Below are 21,130 nucleotides of genomic sequence, written 5' to 3'. Positions count from 1 at the left end.
TAGGCCTCAACTGGAGTATTGTGTCCAGTTCTGGGTGCCACATTTCAGGGAGGATGTGGCCAAATTGGAGAGAGTCCAGAGAAGAGCAACAAAAATGATTAAAGGTCTAGAAAACATGACCTATGAAGGAAGATTGAAAAAACTGGGTTTGTTTAGTCTGGAAAAGAGAAGACTGAGGGGGGACATGATAGTTTTCAAGTACATAAAAAGTTGTTACAAGGAGGAGGGAGGATTCTATGTTAAGTGACCCTATCCTAAGATTCTATGTTAGTGACCCTCTTCAGGTTAATTCCATTTCAAATGAAATGTGTCGAGCTGTAGCAAACAGCTCGTCCTATACATTGATGAAATACTGCTAGGACTTAACTCAAGGAGCTTCAAGCTTTGAGTCATCTGTGCATTAAGGATTATTTCCTAACTAGGTGCCTGATTTTTCCCTACTTTCCCTCTTCATATTTGTGTTGAAGATGACACATGGGAAGATTCTGAGTATCTTGTTGTGATTAAAAACAAAAAAACAAAAACCCTTAAAACCATTTGGTTTTATAGAATAGTGACAGCAAAACATTAACAATATCAAGCCCACAATGTCTTGAATTAGAAGCTAACATTCCTGTTAGTTTTAAAGCCAAAATACTATTCACTGACAGAATCTGTTTTAAGTGTAAAACTACTTGAGTCATGGAAAGACAAAGATGTTAAATGAAATCGTTACACTTCTCCCAGTGTATATTCTCATCCCTTTGCAAGAAGCAAGGTATGAAGATGTAATCACATGACATCAAGCGTTCGGCTGGCCCCAGTATCTGTCCATGAAGGAACTGTCATAATAACAATCCAATCAGTCACTAAAGCCCTTTAACTGAAAACTATCTATGAAGGGGCATTAGGGGTAGAAGTGGGGGTTGGGGAGAGAGAAGGGGACTAAGGCCCTTTCTAAAAATAAAATAAAGGATGTAAGAACCTTTACTCAAACTGAAGCAGTTCCCTTTTGGATTTTCCATTCAGTCCTATTGCTTTTGGTTCAACATGAAGATAAATGAAAAGATTTTGATGATCTGAGATTCCTTTTGGGACCACTTAGGACAATGTGTACAAATCACTTCTGAAACAAGGACTATTTCATGGTTAATTATCCTATTTAAACTGGCTGCAGGATTTATTGTGTAGGAGGCAAGAACTCAAGTCATAGCTTTCCCTCGATTCTCTTTATCTTCTTCTTGCTCTGTGACTTCAATTCCTCAGCATCTGCTCTCACAAAAAGAAGGTTCTCAAAGAACCCCTGGAGGTTCACAGACAATTGCAGATTTCTTATAAGTGCATTTGACTCACAACAAACAAATAAATAAAACTAACTCACAGGTGGATGTGGTGACAAAAATCAAAACACATTTGTTACTGAGGTTTTCTTTTGATGGGTACGTGACTTTTGATGCCTTAGTTAGTTCTGGCACCAAAGGAGATTACCTCATCTATAATTCAAAGGCTGATCTGCACATTATTTGAGGACACTAAATAACTGGTAGGTACTCGACACTGTCAGACAAAAATATTATTCTTTGAAGAGTTCTTTTCCCTTTTAGATGATGCATAAGTTTAAGTAGTAATTTTTGGTATGGTACATTGAAAAGAATAATTTATTCAGTCAATATTCCTTTCAATCATAGAATCATAGAATATCAGGGTTGGAAGGGACCTCAGGAGGTCATCTAGTCCAACCCCCTGCTCAAAAGCAGGACCCATCCCCAATTAAATCATCCCAGCCAGGGCTTTGTCAAGCCTAACCTTAAAAACTTCTAAGGAAGGAGATTCCACCACCTCCCTAGGCAACGCATTCCAGTGTTTCACCACCCTTCTAGTGAAAAAGTTTTTCCTAATATCCAACCTAAACCTCCCCCACTGCAACTTGAGACCATTACTCCTTGTCCTGTCCTCTTCCACCACCGAGAATAGTCTAGAACCATCCTTTCTGGAATCACCTCTCAGGTAGTTGAAAGCAGCTATCAAATGCCCCCTCATTCTTCTCTTCCGCAGACTAAACAATCCCAGTTCCCTCAGCCTCTCCTCATAAGCCATGTGTTCCAGACCCCTAATCATTTTTGTTGCCCTTCGCTGGACTCTCTCCAATTTATCCACATCTTTCTTGTAGTGTGGGGCCCAAAACTGGACACAGTACTCCAGATGAGGCCTCACCAATGTCGAATAGAGGGGGACAATCACGTCCCTCGATCTGCTCGCTATGCCCCTACTTATACATCCCAAAATGCCATTGGCCTTCTTGGCAACAAGGGCACACTGCTGACTCATATCCAACTTCTCGTCCACTGTCACCCCTAGGTCCTTTTCCGCAGAACTGCTGCCTAGCCATTCAGTCCCTAGTCTGTAGCTGTGCATTGGGTTCTTCCGTCCTAAGTGCAGGACCCTGCACTTATCCTTATTGAACCTCATCAGATTTCTTTTGGCCCAATCCTCCAATTTGTCTAGGTTCCTCTGTATCCTATCCCTGCCCTCCAGCTTATCTACCACTCCTCCCAGTTTAGTATCATCCGCAAATCTGCTGAGAGTGCAATCCACACCATCCTCCAGATCATTTATGAAGATATTGAACAAAACCGGCCCCAGGACCGATCCCTGGGGCACTCCACTTGACACCGGCTGCCAACTAGACATGGAGCCATTGATCACTACCCGTTGAGCCCGACAATCTAGCCAACTTTCTACCCACCTTATAGTGCATTCATGTAGCCCATACTTCTTTAACTTGCTGACAAGAATACTGTGGGAGACCGTGTCAAAAGCTTTGCTAAAGTCAAGATACAATACATCCACTGCTTTCCCTTCATCCACAGAACCAGTAATCTCATCATAGAAGGCGATTAGATTGGTCAGGCATGACCTTCCCTTGGTGAATCCATGTTGACTGTTCCTGATCACTTTCCTCTCATGTAAGTGCTTCAGGATTGATTCTTTGAGGACCTGCTTCATGATTTTTCCGGGGACTGAAGTGAGGCTGACTGGCCTGTAGTTCCCAGGATCCTCCTTCTTCCCTTTTATAAAGATTGGCACTACATAGCCTTTTTCCAGTCATCCGCGACTTCCCCCGTTCGCCACGAGTTTTCAAAGATAATGGCCAATGGCTCTGCAATCACAGCCGCCAGTTCCTTTAGCACTCTCGGATGCAACTCGTCCGGCCCCATGGACTTGTGCACGTCCAGCTTTTCTAAATAGTCCCTAACCACCTCTTTCTCCACAGAGGGCTGGCCATCTATTCCCCATGTTGTGATGCCCAGCGCAGCAGTCTGGGAGCTGACCTTGTTCGTGAAGACAGAGGCAAAAAAAGCATTGAGTACATTAGCTTTTTCCACATCCTCTGTCACTAGGTTGCCTCCCTCATTCATTAACGGGCCCACACTTTCCTTGGCAATGGAATGGTTGGAGTGAGTACTAAAATTATACACTTTTACAGGTTAATTTCTTTGGCTAGTTTTGGTTATCTTCACTATTCTTTTAACGGGTATATTAGGATTGTAATTCACATCTGATTTGTTGACCATTTCCTATTGCTATTTTCCCATCCCCAACAAGAGAAATGCCTAATACACGTAACTAACAACAATTTGACCTAAATTATATTTGATTTAACAAACGGTATTAGACTTCTTTTAAAAAAAACCATGGGGGAGGTGAAGCTTACTGAAAAGTTTCAGAGTAGCAGCCGTGTTAGTCTGTATCTGCAAAAAGAAAAGGAGTACTTGTCGCACCTTAGAGACTAACCAATTTATTTGAGCATAAGCTTTCGTGAGCTACAACCCACTTCATCCAATGAAGCGGGCTGTAGCTCACAAACGCTTATTACTGAAAAGGGAATTTTTAAAAGGAGTATGTGTCTCCTAAATGGTGGTGGTTAAATACAACCACCACCATTTCAGCACATCCAAACACATTGAAGCTGTGTGCTCCATGAGACACATACAGTATGAGATGGATAAAATGAGGTTGTGGGAACTGGTGTTGAGTACCTGCCTGTAGTAGAAATGTGGACTGAACTACATTTTAAAAGACTGTGGCAGATTTAGAAGACTGAAGAGCAAAATTATTCTTTGTTATCTTCTGTATATAAGGACAAATATATATACACTATGCTTAGTAAACATTTTTCTGAAAATAAAGATGTTGTGTCAGCGAAATCCTTAGTCCTGACATCTAAAGGTTATAAATGCTGAGAAAATGTCACATTCTGCTTCAACACAGTGGAGAGTAGGAACACTTTTTCTAAAGGTATTTTATCCTTATTGTGGTTTACGCCTCCACTTCGTCTAATTACTTATAACATGCAATTTTCTCAAGAGGAAACAGCAACTAGAGAAAAGAATGCACTGAATGAATAGAGAATAAATGGCTTCAGTTATAACACCCCCCCTATTCAGGTATGAAAATTAAAGTTCTTGTATTCTCAGGGCCGGTCTATTGTAAACAAAACTATACTGCACTTCATGAACAAGTGCACTTTGATTAAGTGTTCAGTGCTATTTCATGTTAAGTCCTAAAGCTATAAGGAATCCAATTACATTTGTGCAGTAAGGATATTTAATTATTATACAAACAATATTGTTTTATTTCCTTAAGTAATATCTAAAAATATAAATTATTCTTTCCATTTTTACTGAAACCTCTTTATACTTCAAATTAAATACATGCTGGTAGTAAGTTACACAGAACTTGGTCTTACCCTAACCCTCATCAAGTACCACAGTATGCTCCAATATGCTAATTTAACTAAAATGTACATAATTATATTGACAGAGATGGCCATCCAGGGAGCCAAAGTATGAGGGCTGTACCCACTTTCATTGTCTTGTAATGAAAATATTTTCCAATAACTGCCCATCTGACACAGTTTCATTCAATCTCCAGAGTTTAATCAAAGTAACTGCAATCAACCACGCTCTTGCAGAATGAATCCAGAGGAACACATTTGGAAATCAGGTAAGAAAGATCAGATGAGGCCTTAGAACTTGATGTGTATGGTCTGATGTGACCTTTCTAGCTACTATCCCACTGTTAACTTCAACAGGACAAAGAGCAAATCAATTTCAATTTGAGAAAACTTTATTTAAATAATTTTCTGGCTTGATAATATTATTTATATTACAGATGAATTATAACTGTTTACAGAGACAGAAAAAAAATAAACTATACCAAGCTCTGCAATATAAAGATTCATTATTTTCATTGAGGGCTTTTGGTAACAACATGGAATCAAAGTTCAAGTAGTGTGTAGATTTCAAAAGGCCTTATGAGATTACAACTATCTATTGTAGTGTATTGTCTTATTAAATAAACAAAAAAAATCCTTTTGTTTTTCCAAAAAAAAACAAAAACAAAAAAATCTGGGTACTTTGGAATATGTTTTATCACAACTGACTTTCTCTGTAGGGCCAAATTCTGCCCCCAGCTTATATCCTGTGCCACCCAACTGCCTTCAGAACGTAATTAGATTTTTTAAAGTGTGACATGCTCTGTAATAATACGTTGCTTCATTTGTGAAAGCACATGGCTGTTTTGAGTTAAATTCTCTGCAACCCAGTTCACTGCACTGGGGGTTTGCACAGGTGTAAATGAGGGAAGGATGTAGCCTGATACACACTGTATAGAATACACACAAATTTAATGTCCAAAAAAATCTATTGTTCATTTCTTATCTGAACATATAAAATATTTGTATGTAGTTTGGACAGCTGAAAGCTCAGTCTGATTTGGGTATTTCCTTTCCAATTAGACCGTATTAGAAGAAGAGCAATGTTCTAAAAGTAGACACTGTTGAAAGTTAATGACCATTGTACACTACCAACAATGCTCTTAGAAGGTTTTCTGCCTGTGAGCAAAAAGCAAGAGAGATCTGCAAGAAGAAGTGTGCCAGTACTGGATACTGGTTTATCGTTTATTGCAGGAGTGGCCAACCTGAGCCTGAGAAGGAGCCAGAATTTACCAATGAACATTGCCGAAGAGCCACAGTAGTATGTCAGCAGCCCCCACATCTGCTACCCCCCACCGGCAGCCCCACCAATCAGCGCCTTCTGCTCCCTCCCTATGCCTCCTGCCCACCACAATCGGCTGTTTCGCAGTGGACAAGAGGCTCTGGTGGGGAGGGGAGAGGAGCGAGGGCATGGCAGGCTCGGGGGAAGGGGTAGCAGGACCTGGGGCAGAGCAGGGGCTCGAGCAGTGAGCACCCCACAGCACATTGGAAAGTTAGCATCTTTAGCTCCGGCCCCGGCATCAGCGCCCATGCAAGGAGTCGCATATTAACCTCTGAAGAGCCGCATGCGGCTCCAGAGCCACAGGTTGGCCACCCCTGCTTTATTGGCTTCTCTAGTTCATTTCAAATGTCTTTCCTATTTACTACTATAGGATTAAATTCAGCCTCCCTCTTCCATCAGAAAATAGGCAGCCAAACGAGGCTCTCAATCCCACTTCCCAAAACCCCAAGAAGTTCACTGTGTAGGTCCTCTGTAACCCTGACTTGTGGCCACTGATCCTAGTGGCAGGGACATGGTACTTTCATATTAGAATGCATTCGCCTATTAACAGCCTCCTATGCACCCTTTTGATGAGATTACTCTTGCTTGTGGTGAAAGTAACCTCCATAAGTGCTGGCTAACTTTCCCCAGGTCAGCCATCTCAGCAGGGCACTATAGGACCAAGACCTTTTAATGACCTGTTGAACCAGCTGGCACCTCTCACATCCAAATATCAAGTTCTGTGCAAGTCAAAGGCCTTGAGCCTTGCCCTGTTTTGAACAACACAGAGTTATGGACAAACATAGGAACATAAGAAATAGGACTGGAAGACACCTCCTGGATTGAGTCCAATTCCCTGCTATCACAGGCAAACCCATCATATAATCTTGCTTATTAGACAAGCCGTTGCTGTAAAAAAAATCATCATTAGGAATCTGACATAAGGCTTTGTGAAACGATGACAAATGAGCACGACTTTATAACCTTCTAAAACAACATCCAGGGATTCTCTGATGGAGTCCTGAAGATCTTTTATTTTCTACCCACCTCTACTTTCCATGCATCAACCCCAAGGTCCAGGTAATGGCTATTTTTCTGGCTGGTGTTTAATAACCCAGGGACGTCATTGTTGAATGATGAAAGGCACACACCCTCCATCTCCCTGGGTCCGGACTCTACTGCCTCCACACTGCCTCCAGAGAGCAAGAAACTGGGGCTTGTGGAGCCCTGGTTCTTCTGCATGGCTGCACAGACAGGTACTTTGGAATTATCTGAGCAGCTGGAATCAATCATTGTATTCGGAGGCTGCAATAAAATGACGGGCACTATTACAGAGTAAGTATTCTAGCGTACAACATGAAAAATGCAACAGTGAGATGAATGGTGTTCCAGGAAATTCCTCATTTATTTGTACTACCCTAGTGCATGTGCTAGTATAACCATCCAACAGAAGCAAAAGATAAAATAATCTGTTACAATCCAACTTACCCACCGCCCATGCCTCCATTTTTGCCAAAATGAGTGCGAGGTTCACTTGAAGCCAGTTTAAGCAGTTCATTCCATTCCCGTTCCCACTCTTCTTCTGTATAAACTAAACCCGACTAGGGGAGAGAAGAGTATATTTCAGGATAGGATGTTAAAAATATCACCAGTCTCAGACAGTAGACATCATGACCCACTAACATATGCTGTGTTTCATTTTTAGTGCTATTTGAATAAGACACGCAATTGCCCTGGGATATTACAGTATCACTTTTTCAAATCAAACAGCACCAAATTATCAAAACGGATCAAAGACGGCTACTACATTTTGAATAAAATTTTCAGCTGGAGGCTCTCAATTCGCTTCTGCAAAAGTGCCCCAAGCAATTGTTTAACTGGGTAGCTAGGCATCCAGTCATCTCACATGCATGTGAAATTCCTTCCATTTTGGTTCTCAGGTTCCGGTGCCATTGTGGATCTTTGATCTTATTACTGACCCAATGACTATTCATTGTCACTCATAGTGGAAATTCATAGTAATTCATGATGACAATGACTGCTTCATGGGCCAGTGAAAGAGTGAGCGGGTGAGAGTAACTCTATAGCTTGGTGGATAGGGAATTCAGCTAGCGTATAGGAAATCCAAGTTCAAATCCTCACTCTGATGACTACTTGATACAACATGTAACAGCTTTAATGGGAGAGACTGCGAAAGCCACATACCAAATTCTCTCATAGTTGTGAGGGCACTCACCAGTAACATAGGACACTTAAGTTCAAATTCTTTCTCCATATCAGAAAAAGGAGGTGAGGTGGGGGAGGGGGAGTTGAATTTAGGTCTCCCACATCTCAGAAGAGTACCAAAACCAGTGGCTAAATGTTACGAGGGAATTTCTTCCCTCCACCAACATTTTGTGAATTTAGTCCTCCTTTGCTTTTGTCAAAATGCCTGACATTTTTTGTCAGGTCAAAATGAAATGTTTTGTTTTGGCATTACTAACATTTTTTCAGTTCAGTCAAATTTATTTCATGAACTCGACACAAATTTGAAAATAGTTTTGGGTTGACCGATATGGCACTTTTGGTGACTAAACTATTGAAATTTTTTTGCCTTGCTCTACTTTGAAGATCTTTCTTGATAGTCCAGGGACAGCAGTACTTGTGACACCTTCTCTCCCGCTCCCCTGGAGATTGGAGGGAGAGATTTCCGAAGGCACAAAGGGCAGGTAGGCACCTCGGTCCATTGTGTTTTCAGGCAGACTAGAGGATGCCTAGACGCTGATAGCTCAACTGTCTCCCATTGACAGCGTCAGGAAGGGCATATAAGATTCTTATTAGTGCTGTAATTCAGTTCTGCAGCTCTCATTAGTGCTGCTGCCAATAGCAAGCAGGGAAAATACATATATGAATAGCACAAATACCAGCCAAAACTATTTGGTCATGTTCAGCTAGCTGTGTACGGCCAACATTTATGCTGGAGTACTTGGAAAATTATTGATTTAATTCATCTGCACTATGTCTTGCCGTTGATGGAATGCCATGTGAGCATAAATTCTCACACTGAGAGAAAAGAAGAACGAACCTTAGAACAGCACCTCACAGCTTTGAATGCGACAGCAGCTAAGCTATCCAAAGGTGCTATTACTCAAATTTCTAGAGTTTTCTTGATTATTTTCTTTCAACAGCCTAATTAGAACTGGTGCTGCTCCCCTGTGCTTTCCAGGTAGCAAAGCAACGCCAGCAGCTCCCTGATGAGCTGATATAAAAGAAGAATTCTGTATCCCCTTACCACAGGCAGAATGACTTTTTGTTTAAATGAAAGGGCCTTTCTATTTAAAATTTTGGATGTGTGTAGATAAAGGCAAGAACTAAATCCTAAAACTAACTCTCTTTGTGTTCAGCAATTGGCCACATGATTTCACATTTGTCGTGACTACGTTGGAGGAATTGCTGAACCTCCTCACTTTGGTCAGGTGAGCAGAGGCATGCACAAAGAGGCAAACCCTGCTCCCGCACACAGCTTGGGAAACCGAGTTGGGTGCTGTTGGAAAGGTTTGAGCATTGGGTGTGAAATGGTTCCATGGGAACTTTGGAAGGCGATAAAATATCGTTAGCAGAGCTGCTCAACAGCAGCCACTGCGTCAGAGACTGCAGTAGCCCGTGTGGTTTCTGTGCCTCTGCTGCATGAGTATGAATGTAAATAGCTGGTGGATCTGCTTAGTTGCAGAAAACACAGGCCCTACTCCTTCCTTGGCAAACTCCACTGCTGATCACTCCTACCCTCTGCAATAGTGGAGCCCATATGAGGTCTTCAGATATCTGGCCCCACTGCTAGTGGATCTGCAGCAGGCCTGGTCCTCCATACCAATGGGGGAAGGCTTTGCCCCCAAACACAGCTTTTTCCAGCACATATTTGGATATGAAATTTTTTGGGGGAAAAAGTGAGGTGTCTAATTTTACTCTATTTGAGGATTACAGTTAAAATACATATTTCAAAATATGGTCAATTTTCTCAGGGTAGAGATTTGGTCCTTAACTGACATTTTCTTTTCTTTCATGATTTAATCTACAGTTTTCATTTTTTTGTAATGTAATTTTCAGTAGATAATTAGGGCTGTCAATTAATCACAGTTAATGAATGCAATTAACACAAAACAAATTAACTAGATTACAAAAATAGTCACAATTAATCACAGTTGTAATTGCACTGTTAAACAATAATAGAATACCAATTTAAATTTATTATAAATATTTGTGGATGTTTTTCTACATTTTCAAATATATTGATTTCAGAATACAACACAGAATACAAAGTGTATAGTGCTCACTTTATATTATTATTTTTGATTGCAAATACTTGGACTGTAAAAAAGAAATTAAAGAACTAGTATTTTTCAATTCACCTCCTATAAGTCTACTCAGTCCTACCTCTTGTTCAACTAATCACTCAGACAAAAAAAGCTTGTTTACATTTATGGGAGATAATGCTGCCTGCTTCTTATTTATGTCACCTGAAAGTGAGAACAGGCATTTGCATGGCACTGTTGTAGCTGGTGTTGCAAAGTATTTATGTGCCAGATGCGCTAAACATTCGTATGGCCCTTCATTCTTCAATTTGTAGGCTCTAAAGTTTTACATTGTTCTGTTTTTGAGTGCAGTTATGTAAAAAAACCCTTTTTTAAATCTCACAATGAATTGTGATTATTCTTTAATCGTTTGACACCTCCATAAATAATATATTTAAATTTGGAGCCCCAAATGTTCAGGTGACCCGAAACCAGCCTTAGATTTTGTAGGTGTAAGGCTATGCACATATAACTTTTTGGGTGTATACATTCATCTGCTTTTGCATTCCTGATTTTCGTGCAGAAATATTTGTCTATGTGTGAAAAATAGATGCACAAGGAATTTGGTAAGAGCAAAAGCTTTTTCATAGAACCTCAGAGGTAGGAATAAAAATGTTGCCCTAAATTATATCAGCTACACAATGGTTTAAACTCTCTAGGCCACACAGACCTCTTTATTCTGTTGTGTCTGTTGCCATCTCCATCTTCTCTTCAATGCTTCCCTTTCAGCTCCACTTCTCATCATGGTGTAGAGTGCTTTACGTAACACAAGGTCCCTGTCATGAAATCCCCACATCCCTAGAGCGCAAAAATGCAGCAAATAACAAAGATCCAGTTATGAAATAGAAACAATCAGTTGCATAAAACACAAATAACATTGCTCAAAAAAAAAAAAAAAAGCAGTGCACATTATAAATCTTACTAGCTAATGATTCCTATTCATTACTTTCAAGCTTTCCTAATGAAAATTGTCAGCCTAAATAGGCTAATGAAGAATAATGCTGAATTCTAGCAAAGTTTAAAGTCTGGTTAAGAAATGACTACGGCTTTGAGTTGTCTGGAATTTTGTTTTTGCATGACTTCAACGTTGCTATAAGGAAATGAACATTCAATGCACAGGTCTCCATTTTAGCTCCAGAGTTAATTGAATGTGCAGGCATCAGAGTGCTAAGGATAACGACAGGCACTTGTGGCTATCTCAAACACAGACACCCACAGGCTTGCACTGTCATACAGCAGAGATGATACATGTCCATTGGTATTTAAGTCCCAGTAAAGAGTCAGGCACTCATGACTATTGGAAGCCTAAAAATACAAGCAGCCATAGGCTTCCAAACTCTTAAGATAACAAAAATATATGTCGTCATGTACGTGAGAATAGTAACCTATAATAAAAGAGTCAGAGATCTCACCATGACAAGGACCCGTAGGCAGCCATGTTTAATTTATTATGCTGCCAGCCATTGGCATTAAATATTTTTGTTCCAAAGTGTGCAAGTCAAAATGCCCCGACCAATTGCTGTAAATAATTTACAATCCCTTGTAGCGAAGATGAATTGGATAAACAACGCTATTTATAAGACACTTTGAGAGTATTCAAATCTGTTTTCTTGTTATTTCTTACTTTATATTTCAAAAACAAAATGACATTGCAAAATGATTACAAAATAACCATACTTTTAAGAGAAAGGTCACTTTTTTGAGTCTTACTGGTGTACTATTTCAGCACAAAAGCGATTATTAGGAAATAAACAGCATATTACACTTCCAAGTGTGTAGTCACAGGGCTTTCTTTTGGTGCCCTTTGTACAAAAGTTTGCAGTGGCTTTGAATCAATGGTAAATACATAGGAAAGAATGTAATTTACCTTAATCTCTCTTACCCATACAATTATCCTTTCCAAAGACGGGACACACCAAGAATATTTGCATTTGTAGTCTTAATGATAGTAGGATGCACGTTTAACAAACACCAGAGGATTATGGGCTTGAACCTGTGTTTATGATGCAGCCAAAATCCCACAGAAGGCAACAGGCCCATTATAGAAAATGTACACTAGCTTAGAGGCTAGGTTTTATCTTGCTGTTTCAACTCCATTTTACAAAGCAAGCTGAAAACTTCTACCTTCATCATGTATAGATAGATACTTATCGCAAACATTGCTACAGGGAGAAGCTGAAGAATAGAGTGTATCAGCCTTATATTAAGGTATATTTACACTGCAAAACCATCCTCCAGAAACAAAGAAAAAAAAACAGTGACCGAGTGTCTCAGAACCCAGGTCAAATGACTTAGGCATGGGGGCCTCACACTACAGGGCTAAAAAGAGACCCTCCCTACTTGCTGGGTTTCAGAGTCTGGGCTTCAGCCCAAGCGAGACATCTATACTGCTATTTTTAGCCCCAAAGCGTGAGCCCAAGTCAGTTGACCTGGACTCTGAGACTAGCTGCTGCAGGGTTTTATTTGCAGAGTGGATGTACCCAAAGAGGCACCCCTTTAGCAAAAAGCCTTTGCCCCGAAAAACCTATGACGGAAAAAGAGGAAAGTAGCAAACCTTCAAGAAAAGGTTTTATGTAGCAGAAGCAGCTAATCCAGACATTTCCTTACCTAATGAGGCAGCATGTAAAAGGCAGTTTCCATCACCTGTTGTAGCCAATGGAAGAAGACGTTTGCAACTTGTACACACTGTGGACCACCAGTTCAGTCGACCTGTAAAGAAAGTGTCTGTTAAAACAGGAGTGTATGTGTTAAGGCAGGTTGAACGCACATATGTAGGAGGATACAGGGATAATGGATAACTCTGGAGGTTTTCAGAGCCAATTGCAAGTCCATCCTCTCCATGTAACCCTACTTGCAAAACCAGAAGTTGAAGAAAGGAAGAAGTTGTGATAGGAAGAGATGGTGGGGAAATCACATTGAAAACATTCTCCAAATATGCCCAAGGCTGAAATGAAATACAGCAAGAGTACTTTGGATTAAATTTTTTTATGCTATCCTCAAATACTGTGTTTAATTTAATGGTCATTGGCACCATATAAACAGATGACAGACTGCATTGTTACAAAAGACATCTAATAAGACAAAAGCGTTCCACTTGTGTTACTCAGACAAAGCATATATCCTAGGTAACTCAGATCCAGTATACAAAGGTTCTGTTTTTACTTTTGACTAAATGCTGGAGAATGAATTAGTGGAATGTTTTCAGGTCTGATTTTCCTCTCTCTCACACTAATGCAAATCATGATAAGTCAATTGAAATCAGTAGTTATACCAATGTAGAATGACTGTAAATGAGAGTGGAGTCCAGCCCACGGTCAATATTTTTATTTAGCTTTTCACCTTTTACAAATATTAACTAGTTTATCCCTGCAATACCCTATGAGGTAGATTTTGCAGATGGTAAAAATGAGATACAGAGATGTTAAGGGCCATATTGTCAAAGGTATTTAGACACTTAAATATACAGACAAGCTCCAAATGTGATTTTTAAAAGCATCAAAGCAGGTTAGGCACCTGCTCAAGCACTTTTGAAAATCCCACTAGGTGCCCATCTGCATCTTTAGACACCTACATACCTTTGAAAATTTGCCCCTAAGTGACCTAATTAAAGCAGAGAGGGTGAGCCAGTGTCAAAGCTACGACTAGAAACTCAGAATTCCTGGCTCACAGATTTATGTATGCCAACTGGGTGGAGCATGTTTTCAGATATTATTTCTTTTGTGTTTAAATGGGCACCTTTATGTTCTTTATGTAAACAAAGGGATCAGAACTAGTTATTGTAAAAACACTATGGGGCAGGTGATTACTAATAATTTGTTTAGTTTGTGCATTTCCCCACATCCTTTTTGAAAGGCTGTCAGTTGTGAAAATTGCAATTAATACCATAGGTAATGAAGTCAGCAGTTGGTGGCTGATCAATCAATTAACATATGCTTGCAATGTCTTTTCCTGGCTTTATTCTCTCCTCCTTCTGGAAATGATACTGATGAGATGAGCAGCAATTTGGATAAGGAAATTGTTTTGCACAAATCAGTGGCATGATTTTCCCACACCACTATTTTTGCACGTTATAACAGTGTATAGCTATTTTAAAATAACTTTCTTTAAAAATACTACATACACACAACCCATTTGCAAGAGAAGATGAAAAAATATCTATAGTATTAGGATAGCTGGCAATGCTTTTAAAATTAAGGCTCTCAAATAAAAGTTTGAAATCACGTAATCAGATGCTTATTGCCTGTTAATGTTGTTATTACAAATAAATATACTGAAGCGTGCGTGCAGTAATAGAAGCATACAAACACCACATACAATAGTTCTGGTGAGCATCAATAAATGTGTCTTTAATAATCAATTATTCATTATCAGACCATAACTATCTAATTAAATTTCAATTAAAACATTCAGGATTAAGAGTTACTGTACAATACACAATAAATGTACTGCAGATCGATTACTAAATGAACTTGGTAATCCTAGAGGAATTCAAAAGCCAGTTGGTACACACTTAACAACCCAAACCAGTCTTTTCAAAATTAAATGTGCAAATGAGCAGCTTAATTTAAAGAGCCACTGGATAGCTTTGGGAGAGATAACACTGGAAATAATGAGTTATTGTTTTTAGCAACTCCTGTTTCTACGGGCTGTGAAATAACAACCTGTCACCTGCCTTGTACAGAATATTTTGGTATTAATACATCAGTGATAAGTTAAAGCACTTTAAGTAGACTTACAAACACCTAAAACATGCAAGACCTACGTATTTCTTAAGGGACGGCTCAATTGCACTTCAACACAGACCAGGAAACTGCTAATTTAAAACCCTAAAGTTTGTTGTTCATAAATATTTACAGTAGATCTAGGGGCATTTGATTACCATTGGAGGACATCTCTGTAGATGGATAGTCATTCCATCCATCAATAGCCATTCCTTCTACGAGCACAAAGTGATCTCTTTCTTTTCAGTCAGCTTGTGGCTATTATGATTTTTCAGTTGATATTAACAAGTCTGTGGTTTATAAAATATTGACACAGCTGCATCAGATTATTTTGGCAATAAAGAGGCCTTGAATAGAAACCACTGCACTGCTAGTCTTTCAGCCTAACCATTACATTCATCTACCAATTACATAGATTTTGGGGGAGGGAGTTAGAAAAGCAGCTTACGTGAAGTCCCATATGGAAATGGGTATCTTTCAGACTGGTTTATTTCTGTTTTTGCAAAGACAGTATTAAGAACAAGCTAGACTTCTCTCTCTCTGTTGTAATGTATTCAGTTTGTCTTTCATTCAGACACCACCAGATGCCACCACTTGCACCTTCACAGTTTACTGGTTTCATAATAGATGTTTTAGATGTATGTTCAGCTCCCTATTTCTCACATCTTCACAGTGGGACTCGTCTTCTGAGAGGGGCAGTTAAACGCTGTGATAGTGCCACACTTGACTCACTTGTAGCCAAGGGTGCTGGAACAATTTTTTATAGTGGGGGTTCTGAGAGCTATTGAACAAAACTGTAAACCCTGTATATAAGGAAACCACTTCAACTCAGAGGGTGCAATAGCACCCCCCACACTGCTAGTTCCGGCACCTATGCTTGTAGCCAGCCACTGTGGTCATCCTGCCTCCGGAATCCTGCCTCTTTTGCCTCTGAATTTTTATTATTTAATTTTTAAAGGTACAAAGCACCACTTAATAGTTCTGCTTAAAAAGCTACTGCTCTCTGATGAAGTGCAATAGCAAAAATGATACTAATACTTCTACCGCTCTTTTGGAAACTAACTCCTTGAGAGTAAACACGACTTGATAGAGAGCTCAGCAGAAGCTTTACAGGACCATTTCTCATTTCGTGACATAGTTAAAACTTTATTTGGGACACTCACTGTCACAGGGTAGCTGGTCCCTGTGGACAGGTTAAGCCCAGGGTCTCTGGACCAGATCAGGTGACTACAGATATTGTAGGCTTCAGAATGACACACAGAGTGACATTCCCGAAATTTTATCTTATGGATTACAGAGGTGTCCAAGTTGTAGCTCAGCAACCACTTGTAACCCTCAAAGCTGACTGTGTTAAGAAGAAAAAGTATATTTGACTATGAATTGGAAAGCAATCCCGAGCCATCACCTAAGACTATTCTGGCTGCTCTGTTTCCTGATTCTTTGCTGGGCTGTAGGCACCCAAGGGAGAGAGAGACAAGAACTGACTGGCTAGCAAAGTACCCCTTCCCCATACAGCTATCCTGGGTAGCTGAGTGAAAGGGGAAAAGAGGAGAAGCAACAACAAGTTGCTTGGGGATTGTTCTAACTTGTACCAGCTACCAACTGACCCCTGAGAACACATGTGGGCTAGGGATAGCCTAAATGTGCTTTGGACACTTTCCTTCTTACCTCCAATACACCCCTTTCCAAAATGCCCATTGCACCATTGGCTGCAGAGAGGGACATGTTAAGACTAGCTACATCCAAGATATGTGCCTACTGGGACTCTCGTTGCTAGGGGAGATCAGCAGCAGAAGACTTGTGGATGGTTTTAGCTTCATTTGCATTGCCTGAGTGGCCCAAAGCAAATACAGAACAAGGCAGGGAGTGCTTTCCACAGTATTGATTTGGAGCCTCTTGACCTTTCTGAAATAATATGTTTGGTCAGCAAGCTGGAAAGATTGGGCCACAGAAGCATCATGATTTGATATGTTGTAGACTGTATAATGCAAGAATGTATTAGATGTGCAATCATAATCCTTAATGTCCTCTCATACAAAACTCCATTAAAAATGCAGACACAACATCAAAATAGGCAACAAAATGGACTGTGTTAAAAGACTGACCTTTACAAAGACTAATGTGCTGTTGCTTTCAACTTTATTGAGGTGCATTATGAAATATCCCTTACACACTGTATTGCAAGGTCATTGCTACACATAAGAGCAGTCCTAATTCAATGCAACAGTTGGAATGTATGATATTAAAGAACCTCTATGGAGTGTGTGTGTACTATGCCTCAGTTACATGTTCCTGCCCTATTTTATTCTTGGTTTTATATTTTCTTGGAAGGTGAAACCAGAGCAAGAAATGAAATGTGTTTACAGCCTTATTTATGCAGAATTAATGTCTAGCAGCTTGCATGGATGTGATGCATAGTCACTTATAAATTATGTCTCTCAGCAGGGGGAAAGGAGGAATTACTCCTGAAGTGCCCTCAACAACACTGGAAAACAGTTTCACACTAGAGCTAGATTGCCTTCAGGGCAAATATGGACTCCCAGATATGTAAAGTCACTACACACACACAGTAAGAAAATAAATATAAACCATTTCAAGAAACATGCAATACATAGGGAGAATAATATAGAGGGGTAAAGGTGGGCAATTCAGTCTAGAGCAGTGATTTTCAACCTGTGGTCTGCAGAGCCTTGGAGGTCTGTAGACTACGTCTAAGGGATCTGCAAAAGGTTGTTACCAAAGAACAGCGGTTTTCAACCTGTGGTCTGCGGAACCCTGGGGATCTGCAGACTATGTATAAGATTTACATAGAGGCCCACACCGCCATTCGAAAATTTTTAGGAGTCCACAAATGAAAAAAAGGTTGAAAACTACTGATCTAGAGCATTCTCATATAATTCTAGATAATGCTGACCAGTGACTGTCTGCTAATAAACTCTCTTGGCTTGTGATATTTGCAGCAATCTATCTCAAACTTCTAGATAATCTGCTTTTAGGCTGCCCCTTCAGACCATTGCAATACTAGATCTTTCATCTCACGAAAAAACTGCTTTCCTTTCACTTCTCCAGACAAGTTATTTCTCCAGTGATCCACCTCCCCCTGCAAAAGAGTAAGCCCCAAAATAATACCTTTTGCTTGCAAAACAAGTCTAGTACTCAAGTCTTCTCAGCCTCAAAAGGACTCTCATCCACTACTGATAATCCTCCACAAATTCTTCTGTGACCTGGCACACAAGTCAAATGCTGGTATCCACCACTTCTCCCCTTTAGATAAGATTATATATAAATAGCAACAGCTGGTTGAATGTTTTGAATATTGACATTAGTGAAAAGCCTGCATTTTGTGAAAATGTCCCCCCGCTTTTTTGGCAGCTTTTCTTTGACTAACTTAGAACAGCAAATCCCATCATGACTTTCTCTTAAACTGGAAAAAACAAACCAAAACCAGTCCAGAGAGACATCTTCAATCTTAGATGAAACAGTACAGAAATTTGTTGTGTAATCTGACTCCTATCATTTAGTCCACATTTGGAAAGCAGTGCTGTTGTTATCCAAACAGTCAGCCATTGGAGGTTGGCACTCAGGACTGCAACAACAACAACAAAATCCCAGGGTTATTTTCCACACTGTTTGCAGTTCTATCTTTTTCAATTCAGGATAGAAATCCCATTTCCTTTAACTATAATGGAAGGCAATGTAGCCACTGTTTAATATAAAGCACTAGACCTGCGCTCAAACATATGAGCGTGAATTGTCACCATGCTTGTGAAATACTATTCTGCAGTTACCTATAAACAATAATTGAGTTAATAAGACATAGGAGAACAATGTCAACCTTTGCATTAGGGTACATCTATACAGCAAAAACCCCTCTGCAGCAGAGTGTTAGAGCCAGGGTCAACTGACTTGGGCTTATGGGACTTGCACTACGAGGCTAATATAATCAGTGTACACATCTGGGTTCAGTCTGGAGCCTGGGCTCTGAAACTTGGCGAGAGGAGGAGGGTCTTGGAGTCTGGGCTCCAGCCCAAGCCTGAACAACTACATTGCTATTTTGAGCCCCATAGCACAAGCCTGAGTCAGCTGATCTGGGCTTTGAAACTAGCTGCTGGGGGTCATTTTTGGCAGTGTAGACGTATTCTGTGATCAGCCCTATAGACTGCTTCTGCTTACATTGGGTCTCAATTTGGTTTTCAGAGAGAAACAGTAATTAAAACAAAGTGCCTAAGAAACACTACAAAAGTTTGACAATGGTGTTTTCTGCTGTTTTATGGGAGGTCTATGGAACTGGCTGGATTACGGAGTTGATGGTGGAAGGAGCCAGCTTATATTGCTTTCCCTGCGCTTCCCCTGTTAGTTGGTACTTAGAAATCAACCCATACTCAGCTAGGGAAGCAGGCTACTTAACCATTTAATGTTGTTGTATATTCACATGAAGGACTTGTGGTAAAAATTCTGAGTGCTGCTACTGACTGGATGATAACCCCACTCCTCCTCTTCCCCTTGTCTTACCTACTAACTGTAACAACAAACAGAAAATGCACCAATGTACAGCCAACAATAGAGCACCATATAATTTGTACATCAGATGATTATAGTGCAGAGCAGCAGTTGTGGTTGTACGTAACTGGGTATTTCTCAAGTGGCAAATAGAAATGATTTTATGGGCCCTATATATAACCAGAGTTGGGCAAAGACAATGTAGTAGGACTGAGGATCTAGTCTTCTCTTGCAGTAGTTTTCACTGTATTGTACTCAGATGCTATGGATGCTACTTATATTTCTATAAAATTGTGTATATTTATTAAACATTCATTACATTAATTTAAAATCTAAGTCAAAGTTTAAATTAAATATTATAGAACCAGTACAGATGTACTCATTTCATGCTTCATTCATCAGATTAATGTGTTTATTAAAACCCACACAGTATATTATTTACTTTAGGTATATTTTTTCAAATGACTTTCATGGCTGACTTACAAGTCCAAACCAGTCATAAATTAAAATTAAAATTGGAGATTTAATTTTTTTCCCCACAGCAGTTATGAAATGCTGCTTTTCAAGGTTTAGATTCCTTATTAGACAAAGTTATAGTCAGTGCATGAAAGATATATAAACTTGTCTCTCATAAAATGAGACCAAATTTCAAGATGTACTTTCATGAATTAATCATGAAGAGAGGCTCAAAGACCCGCTACAATATAGATTTCTCATGAGATGTGGAAGCTTAATTGTGTGATTAAATCTCACTATGCCCCTGCACAAATGGTTGATATGAACCAAATATGGCCCTGATTGTGCACTGAGAACTATGAAGGTGCCGGGGAGCATCTGCAGGTACTCAGTGCAGGATTGTGACCTTGCCTTAGGTATTATCATAAAATGACTGACCTGAACTTTTAAAGCTTACTATGAATGGTTTGTTTGTTTCTTGAGGGTCCGTTGTTTACCTTTCACCATGGCAAAGAGGGAAATAATTACTATTCTGGAACTTAAAAACCCAGGAGGACAATTATGCATTTTGATCACAATGAAGGTTAAGCTGTCAGGAAACCATATATACTGAATTATAATACTAAAGATAACATTTTATAGAAAACAGAGATAATTCTGACAACTTCCATAGATGAGCGGCGAACAGCAGAGAGGCTAACAGAGGGAGTTTGCCTGGGATCTGTCTGAGAGGAGGTACGCTAAGGGCTGCATTAGGGAGGCTGTGCTGGTGAGTATCTGAGTGTTTGTTGTGGAGACAGTTTGCCAATTTGACCATGTGCTTGATTGGTTGGTTGTTTGAAAACTGTGAATTGGGAGTGCTTTGTTCCAGGTGAGCCTTGAGTGGGCCTTACTGCTATAAAAAGCCAGTCAGCTGCGAACCAGCTGAGCAGCGAACAGCAAAGAGGCTAACAGAGGGAGTTCACCCGGGGAAAGCCCACCGAGGCTTACATCTTGGCGGCTTCTCTGAGTAGTTACTACAACTCCTGAGGAAGCTCATAGAAGGAAGGTAATCTGGATGGGGAGCGTTCAGCTGTTGTGACCTGCACTGGATGTGCCATGTTTGTCT

The 21,130-nt window shown here is 40.0% G+C and overlaps 1 protein-coding gene across 1 annotated transcript in view; it reads right to left on the bottom strand.

Annotated features, from left to right (window-relative positions):
• OTUD7A (OTU deubiquitinase 7A) overlaps positions 1 to 21,130 on the bottom strand; it is a 118,358-nt gene that overhangs the window by 42,529 nt on the left and 54,699 nt on the right. The window contains exons 4-6 of the mRNA XM_077828870.1: positions 12,953 to 13,054; positions 11,016 to 11,143; positions 7,506 to 7,618 (exon numbers count right to left, since the gene is read on the bottom strand). Coding sequence (XP_077684996.1) covers positions 7,506 to 7,618; positions 11,016 to 11,143; positions 12,953 to 13,054 — 343 coding nt within the window. The remainder of the gene's footprint in view (positions 1 to 7,505; positions 7,619 to 11,015; positions 11,144 to 12,952; positions 13,055 to 21,130) is intronic.

This window comes from Eretmochelys imbricata, chromosome 10 (assembly GCF_965152235.1).
Source record: "Eretmochelys imbricata isolate rEreImb1 chromosome 10, rEreImb1.hap1, whole genome shotgun sequence".
Lineage (NCBI taxonomy): Eukaryota > Metazoa > Chordata > Testudines > Cheloniidae > Eretmochelys > Eretmochelys imbricata.
The sequence above is the reverse complement of the archived record's forward strand: the minus strand, read 5'-3'. Positions and strand labels throughout refer to the sequence as shown.